The sequence below is a fragment of the Phycomyces blakesleeanus genome (assembly GCF_001638985.1).
Source record: "Phycomyces blakesleeanus NRRL 1555(-) unplaced genomic scaffold PHYBLscaffold_9, whole genome shotgun sequence".
Taxonomy (NCBI): Eukaryota; Fungi; Mucoromycota; class Mucoromycetes; order Mucorales; family Phycomycetaceae; genus Phycomyces; species Phycomyces blakesleeanus.
In genome coordinates this window covers 61,608-85,601 of record NW_017265142.1, presented here as the reverse complement: position 1 = coordinate 85,601, position 23,994 = coordinate 61,608, and the positions used below count along the sequence as shown (strand labels likewise).

The 23,994-nt window shown below is 38.8% G+C and overlaps 9 protein-coding genes across 9 annotated transcripts; 4 read left to right on the top strand and 5 right to left on the bottom strand.

Annotated features, from left to right (window-relative positions):
• Positions 1 to 1,221: 1,221 nt before the first annotated feature.
• PHYBLDRAFT_158620 (hypothetical protein) lies at positions 1,222 to 2,037 on the bottom strand. Its single transcript, XM_018433823.1, has 3 exons — positions 1,755 to 2,037; positions 1,314 to 1,691; positions 1,222 to 1,254 (listed from the first exon to the last, which is right to left on the bottom strand). The coding sequence occupies exons 1-2, from the start codon at positions 1,917 to 1,919 to the stop codon at positions 1,587 to 1,589; spliced, it is 270 nt and encodes an 89-aa protein (XP_018292144.1). The 5' UTR covers positions 1,920 to 2,037; the 3' UTR covers positions 1,222 to 1,254; positions 1,314 to 1,586.
• A 706-nt stretch (positions 2,038 to 2,743) lies between these two features.
• On the top strand, positions 2,744 to 3,613 carry PHYBLDRAFT_63946 (hypothetical protein; the record flags this gene model as incomplete). The annotated part of the gene is made up of 3 exons (XM_018441207.1): positions 2,744 to 2,941; positions 3,018 to 3,162; positions 3,297 to 3,613. 3 exons carry the CDS (start codon positions 2,744 to 2,746, stop codon positions 3,611 to 3,613), a joined length of 660 nt encoding a protein of 219 aa, XP_018292143.1.
• A 438-nt stretch (positions 3,614 to 4,051) lies between these two features.
• Positions 4,052 to 5,183, top strand: PHYBLDRAFT_63947 (hypothetical protein; the record flags this gene model as incomplete). Its single annotated transcript, XM_018441208.1, has 4 exons — positions 4,052 to 4,253; positions 4,374 to 4,555; positions 4,651 to 4,827; positions 4,929 to 5,183. 4 exons carry the CDS (start codon positions 4,052 to 4,054, stop codon positions 5,181 to 5,183), a joined length of 816 nt encoding a protein of 271 aa, XP_018292142.1.
• A 1,387-nt stretch (positions 5,184 to 6,570) lies between these two features.
• On the bottom strand, positions 6,571 to 7,857 carry PHYBLDRAFT_144560 (hypothetical protein; the record flags this gene model as incomplete). Its single annotated transcript, XM_018431243.1, has 3 exons — positions 6,571 to 6,808; positions 6,841 to 7,448; positions 7,486 to 7,857. 3 exons carry the CDS (start codon positions 7,855 to 7,857, stop codon positions 6,571 to 6,573), a joined length of 1,218 nt encoding a protein of 405 aa, XP_018292141.1.
• A 173-nt stretch (positions 7,858 to 8,030) lies between these two features.
• Positions 8,031 to 8,524, bottom strand: PHYBLDRAFT_144559 (hypothetical protein; the record flags this gene model as incomplete). Its single annotated transcript, XM_018431242.1, has 3 exons — positions 8,031 to 8,253; positions 8,311 to 8,423; positions 8,471 to 8,524. The coding sequence occupies 3 exons, from the start codon at positions 8,522 to 8,524 to the stop codon at positions 8,031 to 8,033; spliced, it is 390 nt and encodes a 129-aa protein (XP_018292140.1).
• A 278-nt stretch (positions 8,525 to 8,802) lies between these two features.
• PHYBLDRAFT_63949 (hypothetical protein) lies at positions 8,803 to 10,124 on the top strand (the record flags this gene model as incomplete). Its single annotated transcript, XM_018441209.1, has 8 exons — positions 8,803 to 8,823; positions 8,881 to 9,034; positions 9,144 to 9,225; positions 9,318 to 9,425; positions 9,501 to 9,600; positions 9,649 to 9,775; positions 9,882 to 9,886; positions 9,918 to 10,124. 8 exons carry the CDS (start codon positions 8,803 to 8,805, stop codon positions 10,122 to 10,124), a joined length of 804 nt encoding a protein of 267 aa, XP_018292139.1.
• A 256-nt stretch (positions 10,125 to 10,380) lies between these two features.
• On the bottom strand, positions 10,381 to 13,040 carry PHYBLDRAFT_167524 (hypothetical protein; the record flags this gene model as incomplete). Its single annotated transcript, XM_018435662.1, has 5 exons — positions 10,381 to 11,286; positions 12,187 to 12,464; positions 12,502 to 12,645; positions 12,813 to 12,820; positions 12,856 to 13,040. 5 exons carry the CDS (start codon positions 13,038 to 13,040, stop codon positions 10,381 to 10,383), a joined length of 1,521 nt encoding a protein of 506 aa, XP_018292138.1.
• A 2,723-nt stretch (positions 13,041 to 15,763) lies between these two features.
• On the top strand, positions 15,764 to 20,885 carry PHYBLDRAFT_177424 (hypothetical protein; the record flags this gene model as incomplete). Its single annotated transcript, XM_018437883.1, has 14 exons — positions 15,764 to 15,796; positions 16,054 to 16,284; positions 16,427 to 16,525; positions 16,650 to 16,855; positions 17,036 to 17,326; positions 17,386 to 17,503; positions 17,605 to 17,720; positions 17,850 to 18,552; positions 18,633 to 19,058; positions 19,191 to 19,601; positions 19,694 to 19,927; positions 20,017 to 20,159; positions 20,337 to 20,552; positions 20,632 to 20,885. The coding sequence occupies 14 exons, from the start codon at positions 15,764 to 15,766 to the stop codon at positions 20,858 to 20,860; spliced, it is 3,456 nt and encodes a 1,151-aa protein (XP_018292137.1). The 3' UTR covers positions 20,861 to 20,885.
• A 998-nt stretch (positions 20,886 to 21,883) lies between these two features.
• Positions 21,884 to 23,950, bottom strand: PHYBLDRAFT_144555 (hypothetical protein; the record flags this gene model as incomplete). The annotated part of the gene is made up of 5 exons (XM_018431241.1): positions 21,884 to 22,368; positions 22,771 to 22,978; positions 23,312 to 23,595; positions 23,644 to 23,692; positions 23,786 to 23,950. 5 exons carry the CDS (start codon positions 23,948 to 23,950, stop codon positions 21,884 to 21,886), a joined length of 1,191 nt encoding a protein of 396 aa, XP_018292136.1.
• Between the last annotated feature and the right edge of the window lie 44 nt (positions 23,951 to 23,994).

Sequence of the window (23,994 nt, the reverse complement as noted above, 5' to 3'; positions counted from 1 at the left end):
CAATTTTGATTTTGTTCGCTTTGATCTTGTATTGGTTAATTATCTGCTTGCAAAAGCTTCGCATCATTTTAGGACTTTTCAACTTCGATTCTTGCAATTCTTTTGTCCCATTTGCTCCATGGTCAACCAAACCAATTTCTACACAACCTAACTCCGAAGAAAGGTGCTTGAAGGTAAGATCGGAACAATCTCCGTTGGCTTGACGTACTAATTGTTGGTTGGTACCAAGCTCTCGTTGTGAATTTTTATTGCTATTGGATGCACTGCTTTGACGGCCACTGTAGAGAAGATATGTTAGTATTCAGAAGCGGAAAAAATATTTCTAAAAACTTACGTTTCTGTTATGGTTCTGCTGATGTTTTTGGTACTTCTTAAAAATCCATACATCTCATTCAGAAGATCTTGCTCAGTGACAAAAGGAGTAAAATTATCACTTTCAATAAATAAATCCAAATAGTTTAAAATGCTGTTGCGACACCAGTATTCTGCAGGTTGAGTTCTTCGGTCATAGTGCATTTCTTGAAAAGTTTGGTCGATTGATTTGAAATCATTCTATACAAGAAGCTTAATTTTATGAAGTTAAAACATTAAAATATATGCCTATTACCTTCCCTTCTAATTTCATTAAGATACTGGCAAGTGATTCAGGTAAACTTTTTCTCATATCAGTAAATCCACTTTCCTTTTCAATCTCTTTAATTTCTGCTGCAGTAAACATAGATTTCAACTGATCATCAATACTAAGAACATACGAGTGGAGAGAACTATTATTGTGTTAACTAAAAAAAAAAGGTTCTGTTACTGTATAGAAAGTTACTTACTGTTCGACTTTAAAATCTTTGGCATGTTTATAAATTGCATCTTCTACTACAGTGCCTGAACTTAAGACCCACTTGTGATTGATGTTTTGATGAACGCTGTCTATTAACTTTCTGTCATTTTCGCTTAATAAACGTTGGTAGCGTAATGAAGATGTTGATGAAATATGAGAGCTGCTTTTTGAAGCAGTTGTGTTTATGAATAAATGAGGGGTAATTGTCTCATTCCAAACATCCACTTGTTTTTCGTCACGAATTATGTTAAGTCCTAACTTCTTGGAAAAGTCTTTGAATTTTTTTTTCCAGTTTGAGCAATAAGTTGTTTTATGATCGCCACTGTAACTGTTTATAATATACGATGACATTTGTTCGACGAAGCTGCTCCACTGGACTTGTTTTGCTTCTCCTGCCAAATCAAGTAGTTGGAACGCGATTTCTAATTGCAAACACATTATGTTAATTAAGTTTGGTTATTAAACGACATTAATGACTTACCATCATCTAGACTTTCTAAGCTCATTCTAACAAAGTATGTTGCTATAGCAAACAAATACTGAGAGAGTTTTGAATTTAAGACGAGAGCGTGTTCTTGAATGGGAAAAGAGCGCACATTTGGACTTTTTGAAGAATTGTGTGTTTATTGATGAGACTGGCTTCCATCTTCATTTGATCAGAAGCTGGCGTGATTGATATTTCTTTGAAGTGACCAAAAAGTAGTGTATGAAAAGAAGCGAAAGACAGATGGCAAGAGTTCCAAATCTATAAAAACTAGGATTGGAACACGCACAGAGCACTACAGAGTATCTTACAAAAATGGTGGATTTCTTGGATGCCCACAAGATGCAAGATCATTACCTTGTAATTGACAATGCCCTAATTTACATAGACAACAAAGTAAGAGAGATGATTGAAGAAAGGGGCTACAAATGTGTGTACCTGCCTCCATACTCGCCTTTCCTCAATCCAACCAAAGAATTTTGGGCAAAAGTGAAAACTGGCATCTGACGAAACCAGTTGACTGATAAGGATAACCTCACTGAATGTATCAAAAAATCTGTGAGGAATGTCAAGAGGTCTGATTGTCAAGGTTGGACCTGCCATTCTATAACTTTCTTTCCTCGCTGTAAGGGTAAGGAATTACTTTAAATATTCTAAAAATAATTCTTGTGTGAAAATAAAATTTAGATGTATGAATTATTATTGAGTAATGCTGTTCACCAGCATACAAGGGAATTTAAAGAAAAATTACTTTTCATAGTAATTTATTTGATTCCAAATGGAGGAAATTGACGAAGTTTCTAAGATAAGGATTTAAGTTACAAAAAAGAATGTACTAAACGACCATACTTTAGAAAGCTCATTTTCTATAGCCAAAATGAAACAAATCTTTAACAGAAAAAATAAAGATGGACAGGGTATTTTAGTAAAGCATTAAGAAACAGATGCCGAATAACAATCGGGACCTTGTATGACATGGTTCAATTCCCTCGACAGTTCCCTCGTACGCTGGTGAACAGCATAAATTGAGTTGAGTTGAGAATACTATTGACTTTGTTGGAATTTTCCAGTATTATCAGCTTGCAAGTTGAAATTACTGGTTTGCCTACAGCTTGATTAACTTTTAATATTTTCTTTTTCTTTTTCTTTCAAAAATCATTTATTATGTCTCCCTTTTCTACTAAAATCATGGCTTTTAAGAAACGCTTCGTTAGCGAGCTTGATGCAGAATAACCGGAGCGTTTACTCGAGCAACAAGAAACCGAGATTTGCAGCGAAATTCAGGTACAAACAAAACAGATGATAAATTTTATGTAAAAAAAAATCATACCAATATTAACGATATATCTTTATAGTCTACTAGTATAGCTGCAACCTTTGAAGAGATGCCCAATAAAGCTCATAGGGGTTGACCAGCAAAAAGAATTATGCTGGTCGAAAATTCAAAAGCTGAATCGTCCAGACCCACAAATTTGTCTACTTCTGTTGGTTCAAATGCCATTGTTGCTTCTCAGAGTACCTCATCAAGCAATGTGTCCGAGTTTGGGCTTGCACTTAAAGCTTTGCCAAAGAAAGTACATGCTGGCACCACAGCAATTTACAGAATGCCCTTTGAGCATTGGAAGGTATGCCTCAACGCAAACAGTAAAAATCTATATTGTATTGATTTTATTCACTTTTTTAATGGAACTTAAATTGAAGGACTTTTGTGAAGAAAAAAAACGACATAGGTATCCTGTTCATTCTCAGTACCCATATACTGTTGAGCCTACTAATTTTGTTATTGCCTTCTTCAAAGAATTTGCTCTCAAGCAAGCGTATACGAAAAGTGTTTCAGTAGACCGATGTTAGAACACAGGTTGCCTTAAGAACCGAAGATAACGAGGAAAGACAATTAACTTTGCTCCAAAATAATACAAAATTGCATGAGATACATAAAAAACCTGTCAATTATACTTAATCATCAGCCCGTTTTTATAGTCGCAGAGAATGCTGCTTCTAACAAGAACGGTAGTAAAAAGGTCATTGAAGTCCCTTTGGGTATTGAAGCTGTCAGCCAATACAAGAAATTCTTGATGTTCTTGCATGAATTTCGGTCCGAGCGTCGAGAAGGTGGATGGCCATCTCCCAAGAAAACTAAAGAAGTGATTGAATTGATAAAGAAGTATGAGCATAATCTTGTTTACGACCAAGTGCAAACAAACGTGGATAGGGCAGCCCATTGCGTGATTCAGGATTCTTATAAGTCTGGCGAACTTATTAGAGTTCTGAAGAGCCTTTGGACTCCTGAAAGCTAATCAGGTTTGCACGAAATGTTCCCTATCTATTCCCGTCAGCAGATATTACTTCGGGATCAAGGTTTGAGAAATCTCAACTTTGCGGATTGCTTTTGTACGATCATTCCAAAGAAACAGCACAAAGAAATGCAACAGGGTCTTGCTTTGGTCTTTAGTCTCGACAAGGGCAAGACTCTGAAGGAAGGAGAGGTCAAATTTGCATGTGCCACGCGCAATAAGAATGTATTCAGATGTCCTTTTGGTGCTTTTGCCTTTTTCATGTTCAGTTTGCTTCAAGTGGGTTGAACAACTAAAAAAAGGGGCATCTTAGAATGAATGCTATCTTTCTTGATAAAAATAACAGACCAGTGGAAATTTCTTGAACGAAGACAGATGGCATAACTGGAAGGTATTGCGTGGACGCACCAGGCCTGAGTAGAGTTTAACTGGCGCTTCTCAATGGAAAACGGAAAAAAAGCACTTGCAAATGAAGAAATATACACCACACGAGTAACACATGGTGGCCGTCATCCTGGGTCAATGGAAGCTGAGGGCTTAGGGATACCTTTTGATTTGATCGAGCGAGGAGGAGAATGGAAGGATCAACTTGGTCGTTTGGAGACTCATTACTTGAGTAAACTTCCATCTCCTTTTACGAGAGGTATGGCCAGCTTTTGGGAAAAGCCTTTTTCATTAACAAGCAACAGTGTGTCACCACCAGTTGAGTTGCAAAAGATCATTTTTCCATAGATCAAAGACTATTTCGGTGTTGGGAATGTAGAGTGGATAGCTGTCTGTGAGAAGGAGATGGATGAAGTTGATGAAAACGAGGATGAAGATGAAAACATCATAAATCTGGATATAGACAAAGAAGTAGATTCCGTAGAATTCGTGGAGGAAGATGGAAGAAACCAGTCGAAAGAAAAGAAAAGAAAGGGGAAGCAAAGGGCAACTCAAAGCATTGTAAATACAGCGAAGAGAGGTTTTTTTACGACTCTTTATACGATGCAGAAGAGTTGTTTTACAGGATGCAGCACTTTACTTGTACTTGAACAAAGAAAACAAGCATGTCAACACAAAAAAAACTTCCATTATCAAGTAACAGCTCCGAGATGCTTCAAGAGTATATTGTAGCTGCTATTACCAGTCCTTCCGTTGGTAGACTAGAAGAGTATGAAAACCTTGTGCCTAAGATTGTTGATACGAACAAAGAGGTAGCTAGCAGAGGGACAGAAGTAAGCCATCGAATCATACGTTTACAGCAACAACAAGACAGCTGATTTGAAAAAAAATTGAAAGCTTTTTCAACAACTACAACGAACAAAATAACCAACAGGATTTACTTCTGATAAACATGACACAGCAACTGGCTAAAGATATAAAAATCCTCATGATACAGCAACAGCGTTTAAATTCACAAATGCAACTACTCATGGCTATCAACAATGCTTCTCAAAGCATAAATACTAACGCCAGCTTGTCTCAACCGCCTATCTTTCCTGTTCTTTCTACTACTCATTCAATGTCACCTTTACTTTCCCTTACACTACTCCTCTTGCTCCTCTCCCTATCCAGAAACCAATTTCTATAAGTGCTGCTCCACCTCCAGTCCATACTAATAAAACTAACATTGTCTTGTCAAAACCCAAAGCCAAAAAAAGGCTATATGGGTTAGCTACGAGCCTAGTAATTAAAAATTTTTTTTAAAAGATGTGATGTATACACTACCATTTATCTGTTACTTATTATTCTTATCTGTTACTATCCTCCATCATATTCTCTATTCACTTTATTCTTTATCAGCTACAATACATTTTAATATAAATATATATATGTACACAATTATGCATTTCGTACGACTCGTACGAAAAGATGTTGAAATGAGAGAAAAAATAGCATTGAAAAATAGAGTATCATGTAGTCTATATAGTAGTCTAAGGTAAACATATTTTACGCCTGATGTTCGATATGACACTCAAGATTCGCATTTCAAAAAGATTTTCATGGATAAAAAAAACCCGATTTTTCTTCTGCATGAGATTTCAGTAGTTTGTCCACGTTAAACTATCCCTCTTATTAGCAGTCACGTTGTTCTTATGGCTCTGCTGAAGCGTTTTCAAAAATTGGAAAATTCTTATATTTTCTACGTCATGACGATTTCTTTATTTTTTTCTCTTTCCATTAAGTCTAAATTGCCTGATTCCTAGTGTACCGTTTTCACTTGAATCCACTTTCTCTAAGCGTAGGGCAATAGCCTGATTCTTAGATGTATTGTGTTTTCTTGGGTTACTCTCCTAGCCGTAGGGTAATTTAGCAACTGTCTGATTCCTAGTGCATCGTATTTCCTCTACTGGGTCTTCTTTCCTAGCCGTAGGACAGTTTAGTTATGTTTGAAAAGTTAAGCGCGTGATTCCTAGTGTACCGTTTTCACTTGGATGTATCTCTCTCTAGTCGTAGGGTAATAGCCTGAAACCTAGATGCACCGTATGTTCTTGGGTTACTCTCCTAGCCGTAGCGCGTTAGAACAATAGCCTGATTCCTAGTGTATCGTATTTCCTCTACTGGGTCTTCTTTCCTAGCCGTAGGGCTATAGGTCTGGGGGATAAACATAACTATTTTTTTGGGAGTAGAAGCATCTTTACCTTCTCGTGGTTACTCCTGTTAGTAAAAGTGCTCAACTTTGAAGCTAAAAGAGATGTGTTAATTATAAATAAAATCAATATATTTTTTATATTCAATGTTAATTATAAATTTGGATGTTACAGGTTTGTCAATGAATTGTTTGTTTGCTACTTTATAGAGATTATTTTAATACTTCTTTTTGTTTTGTTTGTAAGAAGCATTTTATTAAGCTTGGGGGGTCTGGTGAATCTCAAAAGAAGATAATCAAAACAGTGATCACAGCATTTGTTTGGAGGAGTTTCTAGCTTTTCCAATGTTTTTGTTTTTGTAAAGTATGGTAAATAAAAGTAGTAGTTTTAAAAGAGAGGATCGAGGTCAAATTCTTGGCATATGCGGTTTAAGGTCCTGCGAGCCATATCAACAGCAGCAGAAGGAACAAAAGGTGAATCGTCAAAGATGAAAGTCCAGTGGTGACGCCATATAGCAAGAAAAGTGCCTCCAAAGACAGCAGAAGGGGGAATGGACGAGCTTAGGGAAGGGGGAAAAGAGACGAAGCGAAAAGCGTTGTATAGTGCGGTTGGGGTAGGTATTTCACTGAATAATTCCAGTCGCATGCCGATCCATACCTCGTTTTTGAGAAGACAAGTGAAGAAGAAGTGGTCTTAGGAGTCAGAGGATAGGGATCAAATAGAGCAGATAGGAGAAGGAAAATCGAGAAGAAGCAAAGAGTGAAGACGGGCTCGGCAGGAAATCTTGTTGTAGAGGCCAAAAAACCAAATGTTGTGAGCCACAAGGGGAAGAGGAAAAGACCAAAATTTGTGTCAATGGTGAGAGCCAAGAGAAGGATTAGAATAGCGACCACAGACGAGATAGTGGGAGCACAGCCCGCGGAAAGTACGGGTGGAAAGACGTGCCCAAGTTTGAGAAGGTACAAGCGCATAAAAGAAAGGGGACAAGTCAATAGATGCACCGTCTTGAATGGGGAAGGGCGGATATTGTTCGGCCAATTCACAAGGAGAACAACAAGCACAAACAATGATCGGATGCAACGTAAGAGTGTTAAGTTGAACTCGACCAAGGAACTTGTTAATAACACGAGAGCGCCGATGGTGGTTGGTGATGGAGATTGACCGCAACGACGCCAGGGAAAGGTCAAAGGCGAAGAGTTGGGAGACCAAGGGATCTTACCAGGACGGGAGGAAGCGTGCTTGGAAGGCGGGGACAATAGTGAGAGCTGAGAGAGACAAAGCAAGGCAAGTAGTCGAATCTACAACTACATTATCAAAGTTGTGTGGCAGACGGTCGATGGCAGCGAGGACCAAGTGCAGAGTAGAGGTAATATTCCGCCATCCATAAGGACGTATGCTTGGAAATAGAAAGGGAAAGAGGGGAGAAAGAGAAGGGAGTGAAGTCTGTAGCAAGCCGGACATCCAGCACGGTACCAAACCAGGTGGAGACCGAGGAGCGCGGGCGATAGGCTGACACCAACTAAGTTGTATAGCGTCCTGTTGCGTCTTAGGATCGATGATACCAAGTCCACCTTGTATGTGTGGGAGGCAGAGAGTATCCAAAGAAATCACAGGGAAGGTGCCGCGTTGAAGGAAACCACCCATGATGGACCGGATCTTCTGAAAGAACGACATAGGCAGAGAGACCACGCGCAAAATATGCCAAAGCTGAGAGAGCAAGAGGGGTGGAGGTTGCAGCTATCTTCAATCCATTGGAGAAGATATGAGCGAAACTATTCCCGTTGAGCCTTTGAGTGAATCAACGGCAAGCCAAGATAACGCAGAGGTGCGTGCGAGGTATGGTCATGCTAATCGGTAACGTTATCACCACGGAGAGTGGAGTACCGTTCAGGAAGAGGACTACCAAAGAGTGAGAAGGCTTGCGTTTTGCGGAGGCTGATACGCGCATTAAACGTAGCGGAATAGTTGGTGAGTTGTGTGTGGAGTCTGGCAAGGTGAGCAGGATCAGGAAGAAGTACCAGAAGATAGTCTGCGTAAGCTAGAAGTTTAATAGAAGGCATATTAGCTACACTATCAGGGACAGATGGTCGAAAACCGAGGAAGAATTGGTCACCTATAGCTCGTTACAACAAAGGTCCAAAGGCCAAATTGGACAATATAGGAGAGAGAGGGTCGTCTTGACGGAGACCGCCCAATTGTGTGAGAGGGCGAGAGAGGAAGCCATTAACGTTGATCTGAATCTGTGTAGAGAAAAACAATTTTGTGATACAAGCTATTATAGATGGACGAAAGCGAAAATGATCGAGAACTCGGCGCAAGTATTCTGGGTGGACTCGGTCATACGTCTTCTTCTGATCAAGAAGAAGACCTACACTTTTTTTTTGTACAGTATCAAATTCTTTTGTTCTTAAAGAGACAAGAAAAAGAAGTGAAACTGATACTTTTTTTGGTGGAAAGAATTACTTTCCTCAGATTTTAAGCAATTATATTGGATATTATTTCATGGATAAACTACAGTACTCATTTGATTGACTAAAAGATAGTCTTCTCATACTTCTTTAAAAACAATATCTGAGAAATAGTTTATGACTGCGGTTTGTTTATTTTGTAATATACTTAATGTATAAGCAAATACCAAGAGTAAGAATAAATAATTTAATATATTTTTGTTTTATTTTGAAACGTATGTTTGTATAGAAAATGGCTCCCGTTAATACCAGAATCTCTAGATCTAATGCTAGAAACAGCCTTACCCAGGTTGCAGCTGGTTGTGTAGAGCAACGCCCGGTCACATCTGCTGTTACCCAAGAACAGCGCATGGCAGAAATGTCGAATCACCTTGATAACATGGGTGCTATGCTTGTATCTCTGAACAACCGATTTGCTCAATTTATTGACGTCTAAAGAAGAAACACCAAAACAGTTGGTGCAATTGCTATGTATTTGGCATATTACAATAGACAAGTTCTTCCAGCAGTTGCCACGTCTTCTGCTCCATAATTTTTCCAAAGGTCTTAAACAGAGACAAAGACTGCAACTCTGGTAAACATGTTAAACCAAATGCAGTAAATAATAATCTAACACATAGTATTTGGGTCTTGATCAGAGAGAAGATCTAAAAAAAAATACTTCAGGTCTAACGACCACGCTGAGATTGCCGAGAATGAGGCAAGACAAATATGGAGCGTGGATGAGCGGGCTGACTATCCCGATAGAGCTGCCATTGTTGCCTACTTGCGGCAGTACATTTTTACCCAACCCTAAACTGTCAACTTTTGGACTGATATGGTGGTAGCTATGGTAAAAAGTAACTATAGGTACTGCCATCGCCGAGCCAATACGGCGCCCAATCAGCGCATAGATAAGAACCGGAAATCAAGAATCACCAGCCAGATAAAAGAGGTTGTTACAAAACAGGTTATTCAGTAAAAATATTTTGTATTTATCTTGCTCTTTTTTTTTTAGATTCATAACCGTCTTCAGGACATTCACACCAGGTACCGGAAGGTGATCGACAAGGAGATGGGTCTCACGATCAGGGAAAATTCAATTGCATTTTTTGGTGCTATCCAAAAAGCAGTAATGTCAGATGGTGAGTCTTATATGGAGGAGCTTGTGCATGGGGTCTCAGCGCATATTCTGAAGGTTGCCCGTTCCAGCTGGAGAAATGACAGGACAAGTTATTTTTGGCGATGTAGGCAAGGTAAAATAATATATTAATAAAATAAATATAGTTTAACAAGTTCATGGGCTTAATCGATGAAAGCATGAGAACTGACAATGCGGGAAATGGGGTAGCAACGCCAAGAATTCTCAGGCTCCAGCGAGGAGAAAAGAATGTTGCTGTCCCAGGTCGGCTGATTTTGCCACTGCCTTCATGGGAAATTAAACAATTTTTTTATACACACACACACGCGTTTTTACACTTGACTGATACATAACTAGACTAAAGGCAAAAATGATATTAAATAGAAATAAGAAAAGAGGTAAATATATTGATAAACAAAGTAGATTAGAATGAAATAATTAAAGTAATAAATAATAATAAAAGAAAATTAAGCATATATTTGTTGTGGCAAGGGAATTGCAATCTTCCTATTGACATTTCGTCTTGTTTTGTAGTCAACGATGGGTGGGCAGTATACTTTAGAAACCTAATTAGTAGAAGTTGTCGTGGTAGATTTCAATGCCTCCAAGTCATCTGCGCGTATCTGATGTTGTTTTAAACCATCTGACGAAAGCAAAAGTATGTTGGTTGCTGTAGCTAGTTGATGGGGAGAAGGTGTGCACAAAAATGTACTGAATCTCCCTAATGTAACCATAACGGGCATTCGTGCGATTTTCCTCAAACAAAGCTTGTATGTAGGAACCACGTCCTTTGCCATTAAATCCCTTGTAAACTTGCCCTAATATGTTAATAGACTCCAATATCTCGATACGATGATTTACAAATGAAGAACTAGTCATGCAATTCTTGCAACTAGATATCATTCCGTCGTTGTATGCAACCTGGTAGTACTCAACAAGGGAGTTGTACTTTGGTGTTGACATTGATGACATATGCTTCTTTGCCAAAGGAAATGTAGTTGGTGGGAGAGGTTCGTTGCCTTTAATCGACTTCGATACGTCCAGCGTGGCAGTGATAAAGTTGGCGAGTGAGAAGAAAATGGAGTATGAGGTTATTGTTGATGCTATTTTTTGTTGTTGTTTTGTGATTTTTTGAAAGATATCCATGTATGCGCGAGTATCGGTAGATTCCATAATGCGGCTGATTATATATTGTTTATGAACATCCTCAACGAATTGCCTTGCATATGTTAACTCGAATCCAGTTTTCCTGTTGGACTTTATGTTTTTCAGGATACTGTTATATCGTTCAAAACTTAACAACCAGTAACCGTATACAGGTCCAAAGTCGCAAATGGTGTCTTGCAGGTGGAGGTGTAAGTGCATGTTTGGAGAGATTAGATCCAAGTTGTATAGTGTCTCACACTTTTGGCAAAACTTCTCGAGATACTTGTGGGTCGAGGCAATGTCACTTTCACAGACATTTGGCATAACTAAGATTCGATATGCCTTGACGAATAACACCCAGTTTCTAAACTTTTTCAACGGCAAAACATCTTTAAGCACAACAGGAGAGTATACAAGACACCATGACTTCTACTCATCAGCTTTCATATAAGGACACCCTTTTGCAATCTTTGTCCCAAGTGACATGTAATCAGGCGGCAACACTATATTCTCAACTGCCTTTTGCATGACAACAAGTTTTCTTATCGTCAATTCCTCCATCTGCAACCCATCTCTCCGTCATTCTCTTGGCAGTGCCTAACAGAAGATTGTGCAGCGGACAACAACAAAGTACTGGAGACAATGTCTCTCGGCTTGTGCGGTTGCATTTCCCCAAATCTCTGCATCCTTACAATTGTCATTCTTGGTGCGAAGGAGCCACTTTGAGAAATTTGATCCAGAATAATCAACGGAACTCACCCCAGTCAACCTCGAACATTGATGCTTACACTTGTGGCATGCATTTAGACATTAATGAGTTTTGATCTTAATACCTGTGTACAAATCCTTCAACTCGTCAACAAAAGGCTTCAGGTAATTATCAATGTCGGACGTGCTTGCTTCCTTGGGCCCTCGAATCAATCCAGCAAGGATGACGTTTTCCTTCTTGAATCTAATATCACGAAGAAGGCTATTGATTGCAAGGTGTATGGCTCTACATGAGTGTGCCACCCCATCAAACGGCTGAAACCAGTCAATATTCAGTGTGAGCATCAGTGAGCGTTCGCCGTACACAAAAGGCATTCCATCGACGTCCAACAACGATTTCCACATGACACCATCGTACACATCAAACATCATTCCATCCACCTTTGGACCACGATTCCAAGAATCGATGTTATTTTCAAATTCGGTGCGACGGAAAAATGTTTTCTTTGGAATTCTTGGCTCTGATTCGGATTTAAACAATGGTGTTGAGCACAAGTTCACCACAACTGTATATCGTATGACATTCACCGCAGGTAGTGTATTTCTTGATTCCTTTTGTTGAACTTCCGAATCCTGCAAGTTGCTGAGCCTAGAAATGCTCAACGGGAGACGAAATGAATCGTTAAAGAATTCGAGAATCTTGTTGACAATGGAAATCAAAATTACTGCGCCTTTGTCAATAGCATACAATGATACGAATAAGTCAACAACGATTGCAATGAAACGGTGGCTGAAACCCAATTCCGAGATAGACTTGAAAGATTTTTTTTTCCTTATTTCTTAGAGACAATATTATTAAAAATTCACTATACAAACCTTCATCATCACTCATGTCACCTTCAGAATCATCGTTTGCTGCATACTCGTTACCTTCAACACCAAGTATGGCATCGGATTCAGAAAGAGGTAAGTCCCTTGTCCGAGCAGTTATTTCTACCTCTTCTTCGCTGTCATTCAGTTCTATCAAAATGGGGTATATTAAACCAAAGCAATCATAAAGAAAGAATAATAAAAAAAGAAACTTTTCATTTTACCAAAAAAAAAACATAACCCATGTCATATCCGTTACTTTCGCCTTCAAGATAAATTTAATTGCGGTTGACAATCTCGGGTGTTTCTTCGACTACCTTGCTCCCTGTATTTTAATTAATAAATCGTATCAATTATTACCATATTAAAAATAAAAACATATTTTTTTCCCTATGTCTATTGGTTTGCACTCTGATTGCAATTTGTTCATCTCTCTTATGACGTTTAAGTGTTTGGGCAGATATGGTATTATATCCTCCTGCTTTAATTCTGCATACTGGACAGTAGCATTTGTACTTTTTGGTTGAGATACGCTTTGGAGCCATTTTTTTTATGCTGAGGTGTTTTCTATAAAATTTTTGCTGTCCAACCTGTTGACATATCATCTTTCTTTTGTGGAATTACCGTTTCTCTAGGATTTTACGTTTTAGCTCAACCAATGTAATACCAATATTATGCCCGTTAAACCAATTTGTGGATTTTAACAGTGTATACTTGCCAAATTTGTCGCTATACCTCTAAAGCACTCCCAGAAATTTCCTTATCATGTAGGTAATCTAGTTTGTACAGAAGAGTCTGATAATAAGCCTATTTATGGTCGATAGATATGATTTATAGAATCAACGGTCTGTAAACCATTTTTAAGTCTATATTGTAAATAACAACAATCGCTAATTTTAATGAGAATGATATTTCAACTGTGCCAGACCACAAATTGTGGCTCTCTTCACGATGTGTAATAATTCTATCGGGTCCCTAAGGATACAAAACATTCCTATCAGGATTTTCTTTTGTGTATTGAAAAAAATCAAAATAAAAGTGTGGTTTAGAGATTACTTATCAGATGGTGAAAGAAAGACAAAGACATGATACGCATAAGAAGTCAAATTAATAGTAAAATATCAAACAATATTGCCTCACATTTTAATGTCAACAACTCATAATCTTCTGCATGGCTCATTATTGATACAGCGCATTTTTTATGGCCAAGTTTAGATGTTGGGCTATCAATTGAATATATTGTATGAATTTTAGGACACATACTTTTGCCCTGAAGGATAAGAGAAAGAACCCGGACCCCGGACAGGTAGCCATGATTAATTAGTCCGGTTAGATAGAAACATCGTCACCGTAAGATTTCTGATATATATAATTCTTTCTGATTACGAAAACTATACTATTCTTGAATTGAGCACATTTTTGGGATCAAAGTACGACATTTATCATAAGGCACTGGGGAAGATAACCATTCGGTCTACTGAAAAATCCCCCTCATCCGACCTTAATAGATTTTCAAATAAAATAGAATGCTGTTACGGCTGTGTATCAGATCGCTAATATACTAAACAAAAATCAATATTTTTTTTTGTTCTTTATTTCGATTTAAAGGGGGTTGGACCTCTTCAATACAAAAGTTTTTTCTTTCTTCGTGTGCTTGCGTTTAATAAATCTTTGAGTCTACATACAAAGCACATCTACGGGAAGCTATTCTGGTATACAAGAGGTTATTTCAAGTGGCAAGTCTGAACATTAGCCTCCATTTATCTAAAACTAATTTTTATTTTTGTTTCATCCAAAAAAGGTAAGTTGAACATTGAAAAGTAATTTTTGATTCGTCCAAAAATAAAGAAAAATTAGTATCATCCGAATTTAAGGTAAACTATAATGAACTATATATATATATAAATACTTTTTTTTTCTTTCTTTAAAATAGCGACTTAAACTTTCTCTATATGGATACCACAATAATATCTTTTTTACTTGGTTACTGTATTATTTTATTTGCTTGTCTGTGCTGTGCTGTGCTGTGCTGTGCTGTGCTGTGCTGTGCTGTGCTGTGCTGTGCTGTACTGTACTGTACTGTACTGTACTGTACTGTACTGTACTGTACTGTACTGTGCTGTGCTGTGCTGTGCTGTACTGTGATGCGCTGTACTGTGATGTGCTGTGATGTGCTGTGCTGTGCTGTGCTGTACTGTGATGTGATGTGATTTACGCATGTGTGTGCGTGTGTGTGTGTGTGTAAGAGAGAGAGAGAGAGAGAGATAGTAAATGAGTTTGTGAGTGAATGGGCTTCAAGCATATCCCAACTCCCTTTCTCCCTTTCTCTCTTTCTCCCTCCCTCTCTTTCTCTTCTCACTGTGTATCTTTCTTGGGCTTTGTATTCTTATAGCTATACCAATAGCTATACTTATATTCTATATCTTTATTTCAACTCCTCTAAAATAATAATAATAAAGCAAAGCCTTTCCTATCCCCTTCCCCCACCATCACCCCCTCTTTCTTTCTCTCTTTGACTCACTAACTAACTAACTCACTTACTCACTCACTATCCCTTTCTTTCCCCTTGTTCTTAGTATCCTCCTACTTGAATAATCTCTATCTATTTGCGTTGGTGTGAAAACTACAAATTTTCTTTTTATATCTCTTTTTTTTTAACACTGCCAAGCCTAGCAATTCTTATTCCTTATTTCCCGCACCAAAATCCCTTTATTTCTATTTCTATTTCTAGTATTTTTCTTCTTCTTCTTCTTCTTCTTTTCCTTCTTCTTTTACATTACAGTGAATAAGTACATTCCTAATCGTAAGAATATAAAGTGGACATCTTATTCTCGCCCGTGGTATAATGTCTGGCTGGGAAGATTCACCAAAGCACAAGGACAGTCTTGACCTGAATCCGCTGAGTCCAAGAAACAATGAACCAAGTTCATCCGAATGGGCAAGATCTCCACGAAATGATCAACACATACCAGCTGCCCTGAAGAAGATGGGTTCTTTTGATACCGGTAAGCTTTTTTTTTGAGAGCCTGTTTTTATTATCATTATAATTATCATTTGGTACAATACACACGCGCACCAAAAATACAGAGCAAGATAGAGGGAAAGGGAAAGGGAAAGGGAAAGGGAAAGAAAAAGAGGGAGAGGGATATATATATATAGTAAATGTTATGTCAAAACCAAAACCCATTCTCCAACAATAACAAACAACCCAAAATAACTGCTGCAACAACAACAAAAATAAACAACAATAAAGCTTCTTTTTCGGACGATGGCCGGACCATCCCAGAAGAAAACGAAGAGGGTCAACAGCTGCTGGCCCATGCTTCTAGTATCCAAAACCTCCCTTCCACACCTGTCTACCAATTCTCTGCACTTGGTGGAACCCCACACAGGACGCACTACGAAAACTCAAACGATTCAACCGAATTGCTCCAGAATTCAGCAGGACCGACTTCAGGTCTTCGATATTCAACAAATTACAACGACAAGGATACTCACCGACAGAGCATGCACCGCTCGATCATCAAAGAAAAGACAGAATCAAAGCCTTTCTTACAGAGAGTCAGAGACCTCCAGTTTAGGGATATCTTTCGACGTCAACGCTCGAATATAAACGACACACCCCGCATCATCCACATCAATAGTCCAGATGTCAACGCAGAGCAAAAGTTTTGTGGAAACTCAGTGTCAACTGCGAAATATAATCTAGTGACATTTCTTTTCAAGTTTTTGTATGAAGAGTTTAGCAAATCCGCAAATCTGTTCTTTTTGTTCATTTCTGGAATCCAAGTAAGTATCTTACAAGAACATCACATACATACAGACGTACAATATATCTGGAGCTATTTGGCTTTAGTTGATTTGTTCTCAGCCCCCCCCCCACACACACACACACTCCTTAACATATGATGATTATGATGTGTTTTTACAGCAAATTCCAAATATATCCCCAACTTCACGATACACTACCATTTTACCACTTGTTATTGTACTTTGTATTACAGCTGTGAAAGAGGCAATCGAAGACTACGTAAGTTTCTTCTTCTTCTTTCTTTCTTTCTTTCTTTTGGTATATATATATATATATATATATATAATATAATAAAAACTGCAGTATTTAAAAAAACAAAGGGGTGGTCTTATATGTCTCGTAGGGTGTTCATCGATCTGACGCCGAACTCAACGCGAGAAAATGCAAAATATTTGATGGATCTCAATTTGTGGAAAAACGATGGAGAGATGTTAAAGTGGGAGATATCTGCAGAATCGAAAACTCTGGCTTCTTCCCTGCTGATTTGATTATCATAAGTAGCTCTGAGCCAGAAGGACTGTGCTATATTGAAACGAGCAATCTTGACGGGTAAGTCCCTCCCCACATATACACACCCTTATCCTTATCCTTCTTTAAGAGAAATTATATATATATATATATACGTTGGCTTATTTTTAATTTTGATGTTATAATCTTACTTGCTCTATGTAAAAATGTGCTGCTTTCTTACATTTATATTCATTTTGTGTGTGTGCGTGGGGTGCATAGAGAGGTCAATCTAAAGATAAAACAAGCCTTGCCCGAAACATCCAAATATATTTCACCTCAGCAATTATCGTCCTTTAGTGGCGTTGTACGTTCTGAGCCCCCGAATAACAGGCTGTACAACTATGATGGCACGATGAGTTTACCAATCGAGGATGGTGTAGGAGGCTCAAAAGACCTTCCACTCGATCCAAACACTGTTTTACTTCGAGGGGCACAGTTAAGAAACACAAGTTGGATTTATGGTCTTGTTGTATTTGCAGGTCATGAATCTAAACTCATGCTCAACTCAAGGTAAATATATATATATATATATATACTCTTTAACTTTTATGTATTTTTTATTTGTATAGCAAGAAACCATCAAAGGCCTCAAACTTGACACGTATAACAAACCGGAATATTCTGTACTTATTTGCCATGTTGGTTATAATGAGTATTCTTTGTTCAGTTGGAAATCTTGCTATCTCGGTAAGTACCTTTTCTCTCTCTATTTGCTACGTTGGATTGGTATCGGATGGAATGTCTTTGTAGATAAAATATTAGACTAAATGGCTGCATGTGTACTACAGATCCGTGAATCTTCTAGAATGGCATATCTACCGCTTCCTGCTACTGAAAGAGCCCGTGAATTTGGATACAACATTCTCACCTTTATGATTCTCTTCAACAGCTTTATTCCAATCAGGTAGGTAAAAACCATATTTAAAAAGAACTGCACGAATGATCAAGTAGTAACCGAATTAAAACATCAACAACAACAAAAAACTATAAATTCTTATCGTTATAATGATTTCCGCTGTTGTTCCCGCTTTAGTTTGATGGTGTCTATGGAAATTGTGAAATTTATTCAGTCTACGATGATAGACAACGATCTCGACATTTACTATGAGAAAACGGATACACCTGCTGTTGCAAGAAGCAGTAGTCTTATTGAAGAACTTGGACAGGTCGAATACGTTTTCTCTGACAAGACCGGCACGCTGACCTGTAACGAGATGGAATTTCAAAAGTGCTCCATTGCTGGCCTTTCTTATGCAACTACACCTGACCCGGATCGCAGACCTGAATCTGAAAACGACACTCACGGCGAATATTCTTACAAACAGCTCGAAGAACACCTCGAAAACTCGGTCGACAAGCAGACAATCCATACCTTTATGGAGTCACTCATGACGTGCCACACGGTTATTCCAGAAACAAACGAGGATACGGGTGCTATAGTGTATCAGGCATCTTCTCCTGACGAGGCTGCCCTTGTCCAGGGCGCAAGTTCAGTATTCGCCTATCATTTCTATGCACGAAGACCCCGGTCGATCAACTGTACTGTCAAGGGGGTTGATCAGGAATTTCAAATCCTAAATGTCTGTGAATTCAACTCGACGCGAAAACGTATGTCAGTCGTGCTCAGGGGACCCGATGGGAAAATCAAGCTTTACTGCAAGGGTGCCGACACCGTGATTCTTGAGAGATTGGGTCCCAACAATCGATTCGTAGACGCAACATTATCACATCTTGAGGTAAACAAGGTTTTATACAATAAAGAGAGAATCAAAAGGCAACAAACCAACAAACTTTTTGTGCTTTTTTATTTTTATAGGAATTTGCCTCAGAGGGACTTCGAACATTATGTTTTGCTATGCGTGATATATCAGAGGATGAATATTCTCGTTGGTCGCAATTTTACGACAAAGCGTCAACAACTTTAATAAACCGGGCCGAAGAACTCGACAGGGCTGCGGAGATGATTGAAAAAGATATGTTGTTGTTGGGAGCTACCGCCATTGAAGACAAGCTTCAGGATGGTGTTCCTGACACAATCCACACTCTTCAGGAAGCAAACATTAAAGTCTGGGTGCTCACAGGCGATCGACAAGAAACGGCCATCAATATCGGTTACAGCTGTAAACTCCTGACAGAAGAAATGGAACTGATAATTTGCAATGAAGAAGATCACGAAACCACAAAAGCATTTTTGGAAAGTGCATTAGAAAATGCCAAAAGACATAAAGAAGCAACCTCAGAGGTAATGTACTTTTAGCTTTTATTTTATTCTTCAAAGAACGTGCTATATATATAGTGTGTATGTATCAACATTGTTTGCTTATCCCGAAACCTTTGGTTTCTTTCTTTCTTAAATACTATATACTTCTACTAGCCTCTTGCGTTTATTATTGAAGGAAAGGCGCTCACATTTGCACTCGAAAAAGACATTGAAAAGATTTTATTTGACTTGGCTGTGATGTGCAAGGCTGTCATATGTTGCCGTGTCTCGCCGTTGCAAAAGGCACTTGTTGTAAAGCTTGTCAAGAAGTTTTCGAAATCAATTTTACTCGCCATTGGTGACGGTGCAAACGATGTTTCGATGATTCAAGCGGCACATGTTGGTGTAGGTATCAGTGGCGTTGAGGGTCTTCAGGCTGCACGGACTGCCGATTTTGCAATCTCCCAATTCAGATTCCTCAAGAAACTCTTGCTTGTTCACGGTACATGGGCTTATCAACGTTTGAGCAAGATGATCTTCTTTTACTTTTATAAGAATGTTGCTCTTTATCTCACGCAATTCTGGGTATGTAAATATTGTAATATATTTATACATTTAAATTGGCTAATAATAATAATCATAATCATCATAATCGATTGTTCTTGTTATTGCTGTAGTATGCCATTTTCAATGGATTCTCTGGTCAAACTTTGTACGAATCTTGGACAATGTCTTGTTTCAATGTTGTTTTCACATTTTTACCACCAATGGCTATCGGTTTGTTTGATCAATTTACATCGGCAAGGTTGTTGGACAAGTATCCTCAGATGTATATGCTTGGTCAGAGAAATGAATTTTTCAATCAGAAAAGATTCTGGGGCTGGATACTAAATGCGGTGTATCATTCAGCAGTAAGTCATCAATTACACTAATATATATATATATATCTTTGTGTGTATGTGCATATTATTCTAAAAAATAAGAATAAACCTCTCGATAGTTATTGTTTTTCCTTGGAATGCTTGGATTTGCCAACGATGCTGTTTTTGTAAATGGCTGGGCTGGTGGTCAGTGGTGGGTCGGTACAACCATCTTTAGTGCCACCTTAGCCACTATCCTGTGGAAGGCGGCTCTGATATCAGAGTAAGTTAAGGTTTCTTTTTAAAAAAAGAATTCGAATTATCCAAAAGAGGAATATAGATCTTTGAAAATAAAAGAGGGCTTAGGAATATACTTTAAGGAAGAAGAGCAAAACGAAGAACAATATGTTTATTTATATCTTATCTATATTTGTGCATGTGTGTGAATTGGTATATGTAGTATATGGACAAAGTACACTTTTATTGCAATTCCAGGATCGATGGTTATTTGGTTTATATTCTTGCCACTTGTTGCCTATGTTGGTCCACTGTTGCCTTCAGAACTGTTTCTCGAATATCAAGGAATTGTTCCACACCTGTTTGGAAATGTCAACTTTTGGCTCTTTTTCTTGCTTGTTCCCTTGCTGTGTATCCTTCGTGACTATGTCTGGAAATAGTAAGTCAAACACATCTTCCAACCTATATATATATATATAAAGCTAATTCGTAGATAATAATTAAAAAAAAATCTGCAGTTACAAGCGTATGTATCGAACACGAAGCTACCACTACATTCAAGAAATCCAAAAGTTTAATTTGCCAGATTATCGGCCACGTATGGACAGATTCAGGCAGGCGGTCAATAAAGTCCGCAAGATCCAGAGACTTAAACAATCCCGTGGTTTTGCTTTTGCACAAAACGACAACAACCAGTCTAAAATTATTAGAATGTATGATACAACCCAGCAGAAACCAAGTGGTTAAATAAATAAATATATATATATATAAGATTAGATAATATAAGAGAATGAAACAAGTGTATTTGTCCTTTTCTTTCATTTATCATAACGATAGTAACGTTGACCTAAAAAGAGAGAGAGAGAGAAAAGGATATATAGAAAGACATTTGTACAGTCAACGCTCGATTTAGTGATATAGTCGGGAGTCGCAAAATCTTATCACTATCACCACCACATATTTTTTGTATTGTTTATTAGATGAATAATTAAGATGAAATGACTAGAGAATAGCTAGTGCCGTTTCTGTTTCGAGTCGTCTGATGTGTAGGGTAGCTGGGGCTGCTATCCAATTGGGAACAAATGATACATTATCAAAAACTAGATGGAAGCGAGCGCTCCAGATGGCACTTAAAGTACATCCAATAATTGTCTGGATGTCAATAGTAGAATTAGATACTTGTATCAAGGGTGGGGGGAATGGTTTGAGCAGATGGGCATGTAATGTGCGTGAAGTCACACAATAAGATAATTTTTTTTGTATGGAGCCAGGAAAAAAGCTTAGGATTTTATTAAAGGTCTCTGATTGAATAGGAAAAGAGAAAATTAAAATATTTGTTTGTAAGGTTTTGTAAGTTATATGATGTTTTTGGCTTTTAAACTTTATGGTTGTTTTTGTTTTTGTTTTGTTTTTGTTTTAAAAAAAAAATGGAGGAGTTAAGGAGAGTCAGCTCTAGTTCAGAGCAGAGACAAGAAATTGACTTGCGTGCAGTGTGGAGCACCGCAGAGGGAAGAAAAGGGACAGAGTTAAAGTGGAAAGACCAGTGGTGATCCCAAATAGCCAGGATAGTTAGGCCAAAGACGGAGGAAGCAGGGATCGCAGGGTTAAGCGTGGGGGGGGGGGGGGGGGGGGGAAGACGAAGGATTGGAAAGCGCTCAAGAGGACAGAAGGCAGAGGGATGGTGCCAAAGAATTCCAACCAAATGCCTGTCCACACAGCAAATTTCAACGGACAAGCGAGAAGAAAATGTTCTTGTGTCTCGATGGACACTTAGCAAATAGTACAGAGAGGAGAAGAGATGGTGGCTGGCATGATGCGGTACAGAAGTGCTTGGCGCAAAAGACCAGAAGGAGCGAAGTTGTCGTGGGATGAGAGGAGGGTGGATGGGACGAGCATCAGACAGTTGATGGGAGCAGGCAGAGCGGTAAGAGTGGGTGGTGAGCCGTGACCAGGTCTGACCAGGAAGTTGAGCTGACAGAAGTGGCTGGAGGTCAATGGATGACCCGTTGCGAATAGGAAGGTCTGGCTGCTGAAATGCCAATACAAAAGAAGGAACGCATGCTCAAAAGAGAATGTGATGCAAGACCATTGTATGATCGCGAATTCTGATGAGGATGCGGTTAAGTGTGACAGAACAGAGTATAGGACGAGAGGGAGCAATGAGTGTGAGTATATCCAAATTGGACTCGATTTGATATAGATGGCAGATTCGCAAATCACGCCAAGCAGGTCAATACAGATGGTGAGAGCGCAGACTGGATATCATAGAAGACAAAGGCAGGATGAGACAACTGGAAAGGTTGAGCACCACTCTGTCAAAGTTTGGGAAAGAGTATCTATAGCCTTCAGAACCAGGTGCAGCAGGGAATTAATGTCAGGAACCGATCTGGACAGAGACAAGGACAGAGAAAACAGAGAGAGAAATATAGATAGATTCCTTTATTAAAGAAGTTGTTCACTTGATCTTTCTATGATCAAGCTCTACGAGTATTTATACAAATATTTATGTCTGCTAATTGTGAGGGATAATTATGTGATTGGTGCTATGAGTGTTCTCTCTAAGGAAATGGATGCATTGATTTGATTGGTCTCATAACAATATGGTCGGAAGGGATTCTGATTGGTCCAATGACTGAGACCAATTGGATGTTCCTTACAATTAAGGGTTCGATTGTTGCGAGAACAACAGTCCAGAAAGAATAAGAGAAGAAGAGAATCAATGATAGGGACGTTAAAACGAAGGAGAGTGAAGAACCATTGGAGAAAAATACCGTGAGGCAGTAGAGGATTAGAAATAAGGGGGTTCAGCCAGCGAAGTTGAAGAACACATTGCTGTATCTCAGGATCTAAGATATCAAGACCACCCTGTAGTCGGGGCAAGCAGAGAGTGTCAAAAGCAATGAGAGGAAAAGAGTTGACACAGAAAAACCCACACACAATGGAGCAAACTCAGTCAAGGAAGTTGGAAGGGAACTAAACCACACGAAGAACGTGCTATAGTTGAGAAAGTACAAAAGAATTCATGATGGTTGCCCACCCACAAAAGGAAAGAGATCGTGATCAATAAATACTGCAAAATGTCTCATCTTTTGACAGGAGGGTAGTCCTGTAGAAGTCCTGTTGAGTAATAGAGGAAAATAATGGAAAACCAGAATATTGGAGAGATGTAAGTGACATACAATCATGTCAATCAGTAACATCATATGCATGAAGGAAAGTATTCCAGTCGGGAATTGGCGATCCCGAAAGGGAGAAGGCTTGAGTCTTGTATATGCTTATGCAAGCGTTATATGCGGCAGTGTATGTGTTGAGGTGATGGTGAAGTCGAGACATGTGATCCATGTCCGGAAGAAACACCAGCAGGTCATTGGCATAAGCCAGCAGTTTGACAGGAGGTAAAGGGGGAAGAGTGAGAGGAACAGAAGGGAGGACAACGAGGAACAGAGGATTGTGTATCACGTGGCAAAGCAAAGGCTCAAAGGCTAGGTTGAAGAGAATTGGCAAGAGAAGATCCCCTTGTCAAAGCCCACGGGCTTGCATAAGAGGGCGCAAGAGAAATTCATGGACATTAATCCGTAGCTGCGTAGAGAAAAATAGAGAAGAGACAGAATTAATGATGGAAGGAGGGAAGCAGAAACAAGCAAGCACTCAGCAAAAATACTCTGGGTGTACTCGGTCATAAGCCTTTTTCTGATCCAAGAGCAAGCCAATCCCTGAGGATCCATTCTTCGCAGCCTGTGACATGACCAAACGAGTCAGCATTCCATTATCAGCTATAAATCTACCCTGAACAAAACTAGTTTGATACGGGGTGATAAGTGTAGTAACAGCAGACATTATATGAGCATTCATGAGACAGATAAAAACTTTTGCATTGGTAT